The sequence below is a fragment of the Phyllostomus discolor genome, chromosome 2 (genome assembly GCF_004126475.2).
Source record: "Phyllostomus discolor isolate MPI-MPIP mPhyDis1 chromosome 2, mPhyDis1.pri.v3, whole genome shotgun sequence".
NCBI classification, from domain to species: Eukaryota; Metazoa; Chordata; class Mammalia; order Chiroptera; family Phyllostomidae; genus Phyllostomus; species Phyllostomus discolor.
The window spans coordinates 145,558,877-145,575,809 of NC_040904.2; the positions used below are offsets into that span (position 1 = coordinate 145,558,877).

A 16,933-nucleotide genomic window follows, 5' to 3' on the forward strand; every position below is an offset into this window, starting at 1 on the left:
TGAAACATGAAAATGCACTAATCCCTTGGCTAACTCACTGCACTTACTGCACTGCACACTCTGGGCTGTGGCCTCTCCGGCCTGTGTCTGGTCCCCTCCTCTGGTAGCAGCTCTCACTTTTCCCTCAGGAACCATTCCTCCCCACTCCCGGCCCACGTGGTGTGGATGGGGGTGACCCACCTCCAGGACAGGTCTCTGGGAGTCTTCCTGGGACTTTTGGTGAAACTCTCAGGAAGAAAAAAACTCCTTCTACTGGGGATTTAATTCCGGAGCTGCTGGTAGACATTTTGGCTTTGGAAGACAACACAGAAAAGCAGAGCCAAACCATGGATGGGGTGGCAGGAGGAGTGGGCGGAGACAGAGAAACTGACAAAGAGCTTAAATGTCTCTATGACGTTGTCGAGGTCCTAGATCCAACTCCCAGCTATGCAGAGCCTAAATTTGGTTATTCTTTTTGGTTACTTTGAGTATCAATAACTTGAAGTCAAAGGCACCTTCAGAGGTATACCTATATGCAAGTACTAAGTCATACCAAAATTCTCATTGTGAAAAGCAGGTGCTTATTTGTCAAGGTAAAGGAGCCCCTCCAACCCCTCTGCTTTCCGGGGGAACTGTAAGAACAGAGGATTCAAGTGCTCGAAAGATCAGATCCAGGCAGATGGGACACTCCCCTGTGCTGCTTAAGAGAGTCCTTAGCCTGACCCCTTAGGGTTTTGTGAAAGAGCCTGACAGATGTGTGAACAGCTCATCAAATTATAGGTAAAATGTTATGTGTACCCAAATATCTGTGCTTTTCTGGGGAAAGGGCCCGTGGGGTTCATCACATTAGTAAAGCGACTGATAAACCAAAAGGGGTGAAAATCACTTCTGAGTGACCCAGGCAAAGTGCGGTGTTGGGCCTGAGTTTCCACGTCTCTATGTGTCGGGTGCCAGATGTTTTAACCAGAGGATTGGAAACAGAATAAGCAATGTCTCCATTTTGAACTGGTGACATCATGAAATAACTCGTTGAAATATAAACCCATTATGTGTTTAAAATACTTCATTTAAAAAGTTAATTTCATCACAGGCCACCTGCAGTTTCTACTACCTGAAGGATGGGCCAAGCATGTAGATTTAACAAATGACTAGAAGTCTGCTTCCCAGAAAAGCTCAACTATTCCCCCAATATGGTGTAAACAAATAAAAGACTGTAGTTTGCTTGTTCTATTTGCATAAAATAATAATTCTCAGCAGTATCAATACATTTCACATGCCACTGGTTAAATCTGGAACATTCATGCATGCACTAAAAAGCCTCCTGTTGCTATGGGGAACCTAACACCATACATGTGTTCCAGCTTCTCTTTACGGAGAAGAATATCATAATAAAAATTAAACTGAAGCTGTTGCTTATCAATAAGAACAATCAGGAAGAGAAAGAGGAAAGATTGCCCTGGAAAGAGCAGAAGAGGCTAGATTTGACTCCCAATGAAATATTATATTAATGTCTCATAGGCCTGGGGCCTGGAGAGACTAATATTCAAGCAGTAATGAGTGTCTCCAGACCCCAAGCACCGACTGCACGTACCAGTTGCATTGTTTGTTTGGGTCATGAGACAACAGCACTCCAGAATGACAGAGGCAGAGTTGAGGGACACTGAGCAGGGTTGTCCATGGCAGAACCCAGCACAATAACTAACACCATCGGGAAATTGGCTATTGATCCCAGGCAAGTTCTGCCCTAAGTAGCTAACAAGAATGGAAAATAACTTCACCTTTATGGTATGCCTGCTTAGAAGAGAAGCACTTACTAACCCTTTGAAGTAGAATCACAGAAACAAGTGCTGACATTTCTGTGTTGGATAGTTTTTTGTCGGGACTGCAAATCCTGGAGCCCTACTCCAGACCTACTGACTATAAAGTGAGAACAGAGCCACCCCTTCTGTGCTTCTGAAGTTGGCTAAAGTTTAAGGAATAGTAATCAAACTCAACTCCCTCATCTTACAATTCCAGACCAGAGAGGCTGGTTAAGTACTGCCTACCCAAGGTCAAACAGCTGGTCAGCAGCCAAAGCCGTGTACCCTATCTCCCCCTCCAGAGAGTTTGCTCTGGGTGTCCTTGCAGGAAGACATGGCTACGTCTTCGCAGCCACCCACCATGGTAATGACACATGGAATGTCCTGCTGCACAGCAGGAAATAGCCCAAGACTGGCTGAATGTGTTTCTCAAACTTGGTAGCCCAGATTCCCAGATTTCCTAGGCTTTCATGCAGAACACTTCACTTTTATTGACATTATTTTCCTAAAAATGTGTTAATAACATAATTAGTTTACAATAAGGATGCTTTATTGTGTTGTTCCTTCTTGACTGCTATCACTAGATCTGTATTTTATTTTGCAATCATTTGGAGTTATAAGGGCCTTATTTTTACAACCATAGCGATAATTATTGTTCATAGATATATGTTGACTTAAGATTTTAAACCTTTCTCTGAGGTTGACTGGAATAGAAAGAAGCTTGTGTAAGAAATTAAAAAATGTTCAATCCTATACATTTGAAAAAGCTTCTTTTGATTACTTATTAAAAATAGATTACTGGGAAAAATCACTTTTATCCCAGTAAATGATTATAGAAATATTAAATGAAAAATAATCCATGCTTATTTGCCTAGTGTTTCCACTCTTTTTAATAAACATTAAATGCATGCTCCACCCCCATCCCCCATCAGTGTTAAGCCACATCCTGGCTTCTCTGTCCATACCCTCTGGGTTAATTTTGTTGGAATTAAAGCCTCTAAGTCCAAAGGAGACTTGTGAGGCCAACTTGCTTTGCATGGGAAACTGAGTGAGCAGGGTAAGGGCTGGTGAAACACATCTGAGAGAGGATGGCTGCATGGGGGCCTAGACTGCTTGAGAGGCCAAGGACAGGGAACGTCACAGTCAAAATGGGTCTGCCTGCTGTCACTGTGACCCAGAGAAGACTTTCGGGTCAAATTTATGCCAGGAAACTCTTTAAAGAAGGCCATTTTTATTTCCCCTTTTAGTGTTAATTGTGCAATTTCTGGGAATAACCTTGCAGATCTGGTACATTATTCATATTCAGATTTTGAAGAATATTAAAATAAAATGTGAATTGTGATTGATCTGACTGTACTGTTATTTAAATTGCCATCCTTTGAAATGTCTCTCTACTGAGAGGTACCAGTCAACACTGTGTTGACTATCATTTTAGAGATCTCCCTATGCAGCACACACACAGTTTTACTACATAAACAGGGTCATAAGCCTGATATTTTATCGTGGACACCTATAGTGTTCAGTCTTTTTCATTGTTTTCTCTTTCTTTTCTAATCACATTCACCCCTAAGATAGCCAGCCTTGAAAGCTTAATGTATATCTTTCCAAATTGTTTTTCATTGTGCAATCATATACACATATATTCATATATAACACATTAGTAATGTATAAAGTAAAATAATAATTAATTAGTATTGTGTCCAGCACATAGAACATGATCAAGTATTTAGAACAGTGCCTGAAACATTATAGATGCTCAATACATGTTGAATGAATTGATTTGCTTTATAAAAATGGGATTTGCTTTATGTATGTTTAGATAATTATATTATCTATATATAACTATAATTATGTATATAATTATCCCATCTTTCTGTATCTAGCTTTTATCACTCAGTGCCTCTGGATAATCTCTCCATACATTTAATTAATTGTTATGAATGGTTGCATAATGTATCACAATCATGAAGGTAACATCAATTTACTTAACTATATCTCTAGTTAATAGTCAAGATGTTATCTTTTTGCCACTATAAATAAAATCTAACATCTATTGAGTGTGTTCCATATGCACAGCCCTTACTCTTTTTTTTAGTACTTTATATGTGTAGTCGCTGAGTTGAGACTATTCTCTCCATTTTGGGAAACTGAACCAGGGTGGGTAAGAAATTTGCCCAAGCCTATACAGTCAGTAAATACTAAACTACTTAGTGTGGCTCCAAGGTGCCACTGAACTGCTTCTATACAAGACAGTAACCGCCACATTCGTACATGTGCCCTAATACAAGAGTGTTTTATTTCTAGTTGACAGTTTCCCAGGAACAAAAATATTGTGGAAAAATATGTATATACTTTATACTGATTTATTGCTTTGCAAGAAGGGAGTAACAATTTACATTCACACCAGCCCGTATAAGAGAACTCTTTCCTCCAGCAGATTATCATAAAAAATATTTTTATTATTTTTTTTCAATATGATAGGTGAAACGTGATATTCTTACAGCTACATGCTTTTCTGACAGTAATGCGGCTGAGCATGTTTATCAGCCATATGAATTTTCTCTACTATAAATTGCTACATTATTCAGTGTTCTTCAGAGAAACAACAAATAGTGTATTCACCTGATTATGGAGGCTTGGAAAGTTCAAAATCTTCAGGGTGGGCCCTGGCCAGAGAAGGGTTGCTGGTACCGCTCAAGTGCAAAAGCTATGAAGCTGAAAACACACACCTTTTTGCAGCAGAGCTACTAGGTCAGACTGCCTGGACAAAACCTGTCCCCTACCTGCCCACTATGCTAAATTACAATTCCCAGCATGCAGTCAAACTTCCTGGTTGCAGTGCATCTTGGAAAAGAAATCTCTGACTCTCCACTGGCGACGTAATGAAAGTGCTGTAGTTTGGGCAAATCCTCGGAGTCTAGAGTAGGAACGTACTGACGCTGCGCAGGTCTCTTCCGCCTTCTGCAGAAGTCTTTGTGAGCACGGAAGCTTTAGACGGAAGGATTTAAGTACCGTTCCATTTCCGGCAACACCGGAAGCGGTTTGAAGATGGCGTTCTCCAAAATGAGTCGGCCGGCTACGGCGGCTGGGGAAAGTGAATTTTGTAAGCAGAAGCCGAAGCCAGAGAAACGGGGTAACCTAGTGTGAGAACCGAAGTCTAAGTTTACGGTGTTTAAAGTTGAGTAGCTATAATAGCTAGTTTTTAGTGTTATTGGCCCGGACTGTGAAACCGTCTGGCGGGTGTGGTGTTGGTCACGTGTTCCTAGCTAATCGCTTTTAGTAAAGGCCCCCAAAGTAAAGGTGTTGCGGAATTCATCTTTTGAAAATGATGAGGATTAAGGTATTGCAGTAGGCACTGGTGGCGTGAGACTCGCGGCAGTGGCTGGAAGTCCTTAGATATCCTGAACTAATGAGAGATGCAGTAGGAGTAGAAGGTGTCTCTATGTATTTGAATGAACGCTGATAATGAAGGAGACAGACATAGTGATAAGAAGGAGTTGGTCTGGCACGTCCTGAATGCTAGTTTCTGCATTCGTGAAAAAAATTTAGAACATTTGACATTTTTCCACTTTGTCACATAGCTAAAATATTAGACGACACGATTCCTGCTGTTCAGACTGCCCTGCTTTACATTGCTGTCTTGTTTTGTTTTATGCTGTTTTATTCATTTTCTTCAATGTGAATCACGGAAAGAAAGGCTAGAGAAAGAGCCGCAGGCCTCAGCAACCATTCTTATTGTAAATGTTAAAACAGACTTTCATCCTTATAGGCATTAGAAAGTTATTGAAGGTGTTTTGTTGTTTTTTATTGTGAACGTGCATAGCAAAATATATGTACAGCTTAAAGAAATAAAAAATACGTGAGAAGGGAGCGCTCAGACCATTGAGCACAATAAGGAATATTACCGAACCCTCAAAGTCTCCTACAAGCACCTCTCTGATCATACTTTTTCATTCTGAGACGTGAAGTAACCGTTCAAAATCGTGTTGGTCATGCTGTTCTTTTTCTTTATAATCTGTACTATCTACGCACAACGCGGTTTAATTTTGCTTGTTTTTGAACTTTATATAAACAAGAGAGAACTGTAGGAATGGTTATGTGTCTTGCTTCTTAGATTTAACTTTGTTTTTGCTATTTAATCAGGGCAATACTTGAAGCTGTAGTTTATTTTCACTACTATATGATGTTTCCTTGTGTGAATATGTGATAATTTATATTACACTCTACCGTTGGTGGACATTTGGATTGTTTCCATCATTTGCTATTATAAACAATACTGCTATAAACGTCTTTGTGTGCACATGCACACACATGTAAGTATAGGTATGTATATACACGCACTGTCAGGCTTCAGTAAAATTTGAAAGGCCACTTATATTTAAAATAGTCTTGTAAACAAAATGGTATTTGCATCTTTAACTCAACATAGTGTAGTGCAGTGAAAGTTACTTTACTTGAGTACTCACAATGAGACATGCTCTAATTAGTGTGGATCCAAGGAGGGTCCATGCCCTTATTGAACTTTGTTTTATGAAACAACTGAAATGTGTACAAGTAATTTTAATACAGTGTGTTGATAATAATGGTAGAGGCCTATTGTATGTTGACTAATCTCAAAAGCATAGGAAGAAGAAATGCAAGGAGAGTATTGGAAGCTTGTAAATACATGTATATAAGTGTCCAAAAGTAGGTTAACATCTGATGTGTACATTTTTTCCCGTAGATGAATCAGAACTCTTTGCTGTCCCTGATGGTGGGAAGAAACCAGCTTTTTCCAAAGAGAACAATCCCAGAGGACTTGTGGAGGAGAGCAGTTTCACAACTTTGTTCCCAAAATACAAATAGGCTTATTTGAAAGAGTGCTGGCCATTGGTGCAGAAAGCACTGAATGAACACGTATGCATATTTTATATATTTCTTTGAGATTTTGCTCCTACATATACCTTTTAAGTGTGCTGGTGGATATTTTTAATGCACCGGCTGGCATAATTAGTTATTTTGGTTCCTTTGGTATTTTAAACAGCCTAGATAAACTTTATTCTTCTAATCCATTTGTTTATAATTTTGTGAGTAATAGAGTACTTTGAAAATTCACATACCTTTAAAATTGTAGGGATTTCATGGACTGTCTGACACTCATCTGTGAACCCCAAGTTTCATAATGCCTGCTCTGTGCAATGGTAGTGTCCATGCCCCTATACAGTTTGAGTTGCTTAGTTTTCATTTTAAATGAAAGCTGTGGATATGCCAACTTCTCTGTTTGTTGCTGCTGCCATGCCCCGAGAGCAGTGTATTTGTTTTTGTTTTTTTACATGATATTTATTTTTAGAGAGAGGGGAAGGGAAGCAGGAAGAGAGGGAGAGAAACATGGATGTGTGGTTGCCTCTTGTGGGCACTGTGACCAGTGACCAAACCCAAAAGCCAGGCACGTGCCCTGACCAGACTTGAACTGGAGACCTTTTGCTTTATGGGATGACTGCCAGTCAACTGAGCCACACAAGTCAGGGCAGAATATTTGCTTTTGTTTTCAAACTGTGTGTTGAAATCCTTTAGTGAGTTCAGAAGACAATTTAGTAGATATAATGAATCTTTTAAAAATGAATGTATCATGTGGTAAGGATCGTCTTATGAAGCTTTGGTTCATTTTTATATGTATGTATATGGGGACTAGGCTGTGATAGAAAATATATTTCTTGCCCTGGCTGGTGTAGCTCGGTGGATTGAGCATCAGCCTGCAAACCAAAGGGTTGCCAGTTTGATTCCTAGTCAGGGTACATTCCTGGGTTGCAGGCCAAGTCCCTAGTTGGGGGTGTGAAAGAGGCAACCACACACTGATGTTTCTCTCCTTTTTCTCCTCTTCCCCTCTCTCTAAAAATGAATACATAAGATCTTAAAAAAAATACATATATTTCTCAAACTGAGGTACTACTCTGGAGTCGTTTGTGCCCTTTGGGTATGAGAGTGGCTGGCAAATTGTAAGCAGTGTTTTACGGCTATCTATACCTGAGGTTGGATTCTCTCTCCCTCCCTCCCTCCCTCTCTCTCTATCTTTCTCTCTGTCTCTCTCTCTCTCCCCCCCCCCCCCCCCCCGTCTCTCTTTAAATCCTCACCTGAAAACATTTGTTCAGTGCTTCTAGAGAGAGGAAAGAAGAGAGAAACATCAATTGGTTGCCTCCAATATGTGCCTGGACTAGGGGTTATATGTACCCAGACCAGGGATTGAAATTGCTACCTAGGTATGTGCCCTGACTGGGAATCAAACCTGCAACCATTTGGTTATGGGAAGATGCCCCAACCAACTCAGTCACACCAGGGCAGGGTGTGCATGATCTCACTCTCTTCTCTTCTAATTCTCTTCTCTTTTTTTTTAAACTCAACAGAGACCCCAGCCTTATGTTGAATAGCTCATCGAAGTATTCTTCAGAATATGCTCACATGTCAGAAGATAGCATTTTATTTGCTTTATTGAAATCTTTGTTTTCCTTCTGAGGGTTGATGCATAATTTACCAATTATTGCTTCTTTAGGAACCTATGATAATTTGTTTTTACTTTGTATTTAGCTAATTCAAACTGGCTTGAGAAAAGTTGGAAAGGGAAGTTCATTGTCACCCTAAGGAGCAGTTGATGGATTAGAGGTAGGTCTGGGATAGGGAGGCCATACAGCTTTATGGTTTTAACTTAGGTCTTAAGTAAGGCTTTATTTGGATAGATATATATTTCTTAAACTAGAAATGATCTTTATTTTAATAAGTACAAAGTATTCTAAAACCAAGTAAGTATAAATGGTTTTAATTGCCCAACTTTCTATGTTCGTGAAGGATGAAAGTAATCAAGCATTCTTTATATTAACTACCCAGCTTCTTCAGCGGGGTTGTTGATATAATTTTAGAGAGAACTTAACTCACAGTAATTAATAGATTAGGAAAGGCTCTATAATTATCTAAAGTTGAATGCATTTTTAGACAGCTGCTTGTTTGCACTTTCCTTTCTGTAGCACGTTAACACAGCCCTGGACCTAATCGAGGGCAGCATGAAGGTCTGTACAACAAAGAAGACCTTTGATCTGTGTATCATCTTTAGGGCCAGAGACCTGATAAGACTGTTAGCAAGGAGTGTTTCATTTGAACAGGTAAGTTTGCAATTACAGAGATTTTGCTTTATTTGTGACAATATACAACACTATATCCATCCATCTCTGCTTCCTTTAATCCTCCCTGCTTCCCTTCATAGTTTTCATTATTCTGTTTAGATATCACTGTGGTTTTTGAAAGGAAATGTATTGGTATTTTTGGAGTATTTTCTGTACTTTTTCAAAAGGCATTGTGAATTCTTCAGGATGATGTTGCATGTGACTTTTAAAATAGGTTCTTTAGAAAGAAAGATTTGTAAAAAGAAGACAATGACTTATCCAAAGGATCTACATTGGAGATACTTTTTATCAGTAGAAAACTTGAGTATCTTCCTCTGTCATTTGTTATTCAGTATATTTCAACTGAATTTCAACTTACTGTTCTTTTTATGTAGGAGCTGGAACCCTTAACAAACTGTTACATTACAGTTCAGGGAAACACGGTTTCAGCTATTGGGTCCTTTAGAGGCTTAAAAGAGGTTAGAACTACTTATTACCTGTAGTTAATTTTCAGCAGAGAGAAAAATTAAATAATTGTTATAATATATTGTTTTATGATTATTGTATTTTTTCGGGTGTGCCTTGTTTGATTACCCATTTGTAAGTACTCTGTGCTTCCTGAAATTTGAGGGAGTCATTGCTTCCGGACCCTAGGCTGACCTTTGACAATTATAGACACATCTGATTCTCCATCAGAAGGGCTGCACACGATCACTCCTCTCCCTGCAAATTTTAAATGGGTATTTAGGCACCTCTTAGTCTGTAACACATAGAAAAACATGAGGTAGTCTGATGTGCTCAAATGCTAGGGAATTGAACAGATCTTGTTATTTGCAGGAATGAATATGGATAGTAGAGACCAAACTCTCAAAATTTCTTTCCCTTAAAGATATGTTTTCTTGTGCTTGAATTTATTGTAATGCTTATTTAATGTTTTCATGAACTTTTTTTTAATTTGTTATATGAAAATGTGTGGAGCAGATACTGTTTCAGTTAACTCCTTTTGATGCTGCTCTCTGGATCTGGCTTCTTCCCTTTGGAACTCTGTTGCCTTTAATGGAACTGTGTTGGACCTCATTTTGTAAATTACATGCTCTTTTCATATGGGGCAATAACTGAAACTTTATACTTCTATAAAGTCTAAATATATTATTCAATTCTTACAACAGGTGCTTGAGGTATTTTCATTTCTGCATTAAATGAGAATGGTGGAACAGGAAAATTAAATGACTTTCCATAAAAAGTGGCAGTCTCATTATTTGAGCCTACATTTTCTGACTAAATCCAGCCCTCTTCTCTCCTAAGTCACAGTTCCAGAGTGTTGTACTAGTTCTGTCACATTTTAGCAGGACAACTGAATAATGTCATTGTACTCCAGGGAGGTTGACTCTTATATAAAAGATCTAAGAGCCACTAAAAGCAGTTGAAGGAACTGTTATTTTAGTCTGCAGTCATTGGCTGGATATTTTGCAGTCTAGTAAACCCCTCCTACCTTCTACTTTGTTCATTAAAATCTTTATAAGTGACCAATTCACTTTCCTTTGCAAATTTAAGGTTTGAAAGTGGTCCTAGATACTATGAAGAAGATTCATGCAATTTATAATATTATAGTGAGAGTTAACTATATATTGCTGTAACAGTGGTTGTCACACTTCTTTTAGCTTCAAAAACCTTTCTTGAAATTAAACTTTTTATGAAAGTCTAATGGACAAAACTTAGCTGTTTTGGGTAAATTAGAGGTAGAGTTCAGCCCACTCAGCTGCACCCAAGTCCTGTAGTTACTTCCTTGGAAGCTGGGTCTCTGTGGAGCCCAGGACTGACAGGGGCGCTGTGATGTATTATGCAGTTTTAGTGCAAAGAGGGCTCCACAGAATTTATTGTAGATGATACCGATTCTGTTTTCTTAGATTGTGACCCCATGTATTAGATTTAAAGATGTGATCTTTCAGAATTCTGCTTTTTCTCTATTAAATAAAGCCTGGAATATTTCAGATTGCTTTAAAACTTCCTCTTTTTTTAAGAATTTAACACTCAAATTATTTAGTGTTAACCTTTTGAGAGAGATCTGTTGTATCCCTGTGTGCACAAGTTCATGACTGTCCTTGGAAATGTAACTACAGTATACTGAGCTGTTATATGATGGATATTTGTTGAGCAGTCCACTTAAATTTGATGAAGTTAAAAAGTCTCTATTAGATTGGTGGGAAAGAACAATTTTGAGGTACATTGGGATATTAAATATAAAGAGAGCTAGTCTTGTGCCTGATGCCTGATTTGCATCCTCTGATGTTCTAATCTCTATAAAATTCAAATGGAGTAGAGAAAATGTGAGACTGTTGGTTTTGTCTGATCATGAGAAAGTTTGCCTTTTTCGCCCCTGTGATATTTCAGGTGCTACTGAAAGCTTCCTGCTTGCAGGGAGCTTTATGAAGAGCTCTCCTTGTTAGTTGAATTTCAAGGCTTAAAGAAATAATGGTTGAAAAGCTGAATTATTCTTTTTCATCTCAATTTATGTTAACAATTCTGAGTTTCTTAATCTAACTTTCTAATGGTTTTCTGATGCCTGGTTAATTATGCAGGTCTGAGATTACAGGTTTTTTTGTTGTTGTTGTTGTTATGGAATAGCTTCCTGGAGTGACCAATCTTTTGGTGTCTCTGGGCCACACTGAAAAAAGAAGAGTTGTCTTGGGCCACACATTAAATACACAGACACTAATGAAAACTAACAAAAATCTCATAATGTTTTAAGTAAATTTACGATTCTGTGTTGGGCCACATTCATAGCCATCCTGGGCCAGATGCAACCTGAAGGCCATGGGTTGGACACTCCTGTTCAAACAGGCTTAGAACTGTTTATAAGGGCAATATTTATAATGTCTTGGTTTGACAAATGTATGACTTTTGAAATTAAAATTTTTACATTGTTCTTATATAGCATGACTGAAGACCTTAATGATTAAAAGAGAATTGGTACAAGATTCCAAATTCAGATCACAAAATTGGGAAAGATTTTTGCCACAGTTCAAGCACAAAAATGGAAACAAATGCAAGGAACCAAAGTAAAAAAACGGTTAAGAAGGTGTATACACCATTCCCATCACCACAGCCAGAAAGTCAGGTCAGTATTAAATGTTGAATTTCATTACATGAGGAGGAACTGTTAAAGTCAATTTTGTCAAAAACTTCATTGAGAGTATTTTAGGTGGAATTGCTGTGTGTCTGGGTATGCAGAGACAGAAGAAAACTGAACGTAAGTGTAAATAGACTTATTTTGGGCGATGTGGTTGGGGGTGGGGGCTTCACATTGTAAGTGTAAACTATATCAAGGTGGTTGGTGTCACTTATGTCCCTGTAGCCACTAAAAAATCAATGATTTAGCCCAAAATGCTCTCTGTTCTGCTTTAGTTTCATTCCTGTGACCATGAGCTATATGACTGTTCCAGTTTTGAAATCTTAAATTCTAATACCCTTTAACCCTAATAACCCTTTATCCAAGTTATGAATGCCTCTCATTTTATCCAGTGTCTTCTGGGTTCATTTTCATTCCAAAATTTCCTTTTCCGTCTTGCCCATCATCATTTTCCTTCATGCTCCCCTTTCCTTCTGTCCCTCTTAAACTTGGATCAGCCCTATAACGACATCTTTTCCATAATGTGGCTGCCAAATGTGGGTGGGGAAAGTCATGCCTTTGGTTTCTACCCACTACAAATATATGTTTCCAACCTCTGATAGGTCCTCAGTATTTTTGGCATCTCCCACTCCTAGCAGATGACGTTGAATTTTGTTTGACTGAAATATTTGAGGCCATCAGGCAAGAATTCTTCCAATTTCCTCTTCTCTCACCTACATGTTTCCCATCTGTATCCTTTATTTACCTGCTCTTTTAGTTCTGTCTTCACCTGTCTCCCGAGGTGTCTCGCTGCATTATTCCCTCTCTTGGAAACTTTCCTTTCTGCTAGTTCTTTGTGTTGAGCATGTGAACCATCCATTTCTGGGTGCTGTCTTCTCCACAGCCCTGTGTTTGAAGATTTTTGGGGAAGGTTTGATGAAAGGTCAAAGGGAAAAGAATGATGATGAAAAAACAGCGGAGGTGCTGGGTCCTGAGGTCTCCTCTGGAAAGGAAAGGACCTGAAGACAGGAAGAAAGTGGTGGTTGGGGGGAAGGGGAGGGATCCAGTCCAATTACTAAACCGCGCTTCCACAGTGCCTGCTCTACCTCTTACGGCCTGTCGTCCTGTCCTGGGGTCAGTGATCATCTTGTCTTTCTCCCCAACAACTGTACACTCCTTAAACAGTGATATCTCAATTGATGTATTCCGTTCCCTATTTGCTAGTAATTTAATCCGTGCATGCCTCAGTTTCCCCATACATAAAATGGGGATAATGATATCTATCTCAAAGAATTACTAATGAGGATTAAGTGAATTAGTAATTATAAAGAGCTTACACCTGTAAAGAGTTTAGAACATTGTCTTAGGTGTAACAATGCTGTGTATGTACAAGATAGATTAATTATCAGTCGACTGGATAGTGAATGAATGAGCTGTAGCTTTCTCTAGTTAGTGTTCATTAGTCACCAAATCCTGATAATTCTTGTTTTTCATTTTGCATGTTACTAATTTTATGTAAGGCTTTCATCTCTTCATTCTTCTGTACCTTATGAAATGCTACTTTGATCTCTTTACTCTTCTCAGAAACTTCACTCATTTCTTACTCATGTCCCACTTCCTTCACCCAACATTCAGTCTTCCTCAAAACTATTTCTCCAGTTTCCTGTTACACTTTTCCGAGTCATCGACCTTCCATCCCACAAAAAGCCTGTGTGTTACTCAGCAAATACATCGCCTACTCTCCTGCCCCCGTGCTTTTGTGCAGGTTTTCCCTTCAGCTTAGAGAATGTCCCCTTCTTTCTTTCTCACTCCCTTAGTAAATTAATCGTAGGGTTTTGACCCCACTGTTTTTACCTCATGCACATTCCTTTCTTAGGAAATGACCGTCATCTACACTATTTCTGATGTAATTGTAAATACTGATTTCAACAGATCAATAAAGAACTGGCTACTGGTGAATACTTTCTGAAGGCAAGTCAAAAGAAGCGGCAGAAAATGGAAGCAATAAAGGTAAGGCTGTCTAGCTTACAACATTAAAATCTTAAGTTCACAGAAACTTGAATTCTTATTTAACTATAAGTTGTGTTTTACTCATGTATCCTTTATTAATAATGTAGGCTAAACAAGCAGAAGCTCCCACTAAGAGGCAAGAGGAGAGAAACAAAGCTTTTATTCCACCTAAAGAAAAACCAGTTGTGAAGCCTAAGGAAGGTAAGGCTTGTTTTCCAGTTCTTGGTGTGATGGTAAAGTCTGTTACATTAAAAGTAAACCCTCGGTGAATTTATCTGAATCTCTTTGAGTGTTAAGAAATAACCTTATCTTCAATTAATTCACATAGCATTTCATTAATCACTAATCCTACTGACAAGAGATAACTGAGGTAACTTACAGGTTGGCAGCAGCCAATGCCTAGGTTAAGAGTATCCCAGACTGCTCATCCTCTCCTGACCTCTGGATGTGCGTGGGAAGGACCTTTCATTTTGAAAGATAGAAACCAGTGCAGTGACTCCTCTGTAAAAATCAAAGCCCTGAGATCCCTGAGCTCTGCTACTGTGCCTCTCAGAAACAGTTTATCAGAATTTGTGCTTTTCTGCTCTTCCTGTGCTCAGTGGCTTAAAATTTGATCCTGTATTGTTAACATGGATTTCTGTCACCTTGGGCTAAGGGACACCAACTAAATAATGGGAGGGTTTTATTCAGGGCCTGTTAAACAGATGCTCAGAGGAAACACTCTCGTGCCTTCTCTTCTCTGTTCCTACTCTCATTTTCACTCATCCTCTCCTCTTTGCATGTTCATTCCCACGAGTAACATTGTGCTTTTTATTCCTAAAGCAACTCTGCAAAGTGGCCAGTTGTTCTCTGAGTGGAGGGTGTCACTGGCAGCGTTGCCCATGACCTGTTGGTCACAACCAGATACGGCATTACTATTTGACATAGTGTCTTACATTACGTCAGTGTTAACCTCAGTAAAAATACAGGGTGGGTCAAAAGTAAGTTTACAGCTGTTCATATGGAAAATAATACAGTAACTAATAAATAATACAAGAATAAACTGTTTTGTGTACTCACAACTATAAACCTACTTTTGCCTTACCCTGGAACATATTTTATTAGGAAGATCATTGGGTAAGTAAAAGCTTAAAATGTCATTGCATTATATTTCTAGTTTGTATAGTTTGTCAGTCATGTACTTTGAAGGTAGTTTAATTTCAGTTTATTAGTATTAAAAATGCAGCTATTCCACTATAGTGGAGGCATTAACTCCCTGCTTCTCAGGTTGCTGAGTAGTTTGTATGATATTTTATCTTGTGATTCTTTTATGCTCTGAATACTATTCTTTAAATGATAGGAAAAAGTTGTGTTGTTTTTGCTGCTTTCTTTATTTTGTTCAAGCTTTTGGCATTGATTAGATGGTTGAGTTCTGTTACAAGGACCTATAAATACTTGCAGATTATTATAGTCAGCGAACAAATATTTGGAAAACTTTAAGATTTTATGTGATATTAAATGTAGTATATTTTGACTGATAACTTTAAGATAGTTAATTAAAAATAATGAAGCTGAAGGGACAACATGTGATAGTCCTCATGAAATGTAATTTTAAATTATTTTAATGTGCAAAATGGAAAATTGGTGTGTTGATGAGCATTCTAAAGTTCTAAAATAGGGAAATGAATACAAGTAAAAATAATCTCATTTCCAGTATGATGTAAGGGGGAAAATGTAGTTTTAATATAGTTGAACCCAGTAATTTGTTCAAATGACTAAACTATAATGTCATTTTCATGTATACTTTCACTAATGTATTTTTATGACTTTTTTTTCTCTTAAAGAAATTTCTAACTTACCTTTAGGCAGATGACAGGTGTTTTATATTTTATAATATAACCCCTCCATTATAGTAGTATTCTGAAATTATTGTCTTAAATACATATTGTTTGTTTTATTTGGTAAAATCTAAAGAATTAAATGTATCTTTAATTTGCCTAGCTTCTACTGAAACTAAAATTGATGTGGCTGCTATCAAGGGAAAGATTCAGAAAGCAAAGAAGAGGAAACTGGGAGCTCTTACAGAGCTTTACAGAGGAGTTCTGGCCAAGGTAGAGACCTGGTAGAAACCCTTCATTTTCTCACACAACCAAAAGGAGGATGACAACCAATCTAAAATCAATAAACAAGCAGAAGCGCCAGGAAATCAAACTGCGTGCAACTTTGACAACCAAGGAATTAAAGAAAAAAGTCAACCAGAGCAAAAAGACCAGTAAGGCAGTAGACCTTGCAGGCCAACTCAGAAAAGCTGCAGCTACCCTGTGGACCTTGGGGGCGGGGCTGGCTGCGGTGAGGTTGCGGGCTACGCAGTCTCTTGCTGACTGAAGGGGACTCAGAGGTGGCTGTGGGCTTCGGTGGTTGCGGCAGTAGGAGAAGCTCCCAGTCTCACAAGAGAGTCCATTGAAAAGTGCGCTAGAGATGAGCAAGCGAGCTCTACTGTTCCCTGTCTGGCCCTCCCCCACAGGCATATGTTCTCCTCCTTCTGTACCCCTGTAATTAGGACATTGGAATGTTTCAGGTTGTCCCAGACATGTGAAAATGAAAACATATTTGAACAAATAATGAAGGAAAACTTCCTTAGACTGGCAAAGGAAACAGACTACCAGGAAGCCCAGAGAGTCCCAAAGAAGTTGGATCCAAAGAGAAACACACCAAGGCACATCATCATCAAGTTACCCAAGATTAAATATAAAGAGAGAATCCTTAAAAAAGCAAGAGAAAAGGAGACAGTTACCTACAAAGGAGTTCTCATAAGACTATCATCAGCTGATTTCTCAAACCTTGCAGGCAAGAAGGTCCTGGAAAGAAGTATTTGAAGTCATGAAAGGCAAGGACCTACACCCAAGATTCCTCTATCCAGCAAAGCC

At 38.6% G+C, this 16,933-nt stretch overlaps 1 protein-coding gene across 1 annotated transcript; it reads left to right on the forward strand.

The window, feature by feature from the left end:
* The first annotated feature begins 4,799 nt into the window (after window positions 1-4,799).
* KRR1 (KRR1 small subunit processome component homolog) lies at window positions 4,800-16,652 on the forward strand. Its single transcript, XM_036018663.1, is given in 6 exon segments — window positions 4,800-4,911; window positions 6,502-6,674; window positions 8,774-8,908; window positions 13,950-14,027; window positions 14,135-14,228; window positions 16,008-16,652. Coding segments are annotated over 6 exon segments (690 nt in total). The 5' UTR covers window positions 4,800-4,826; the 3' UTR covers window positions 16,133-16,652.
* The last annotated feature ends 281 nt before the right edge of the window (window positions 16,653-16,933 follow it).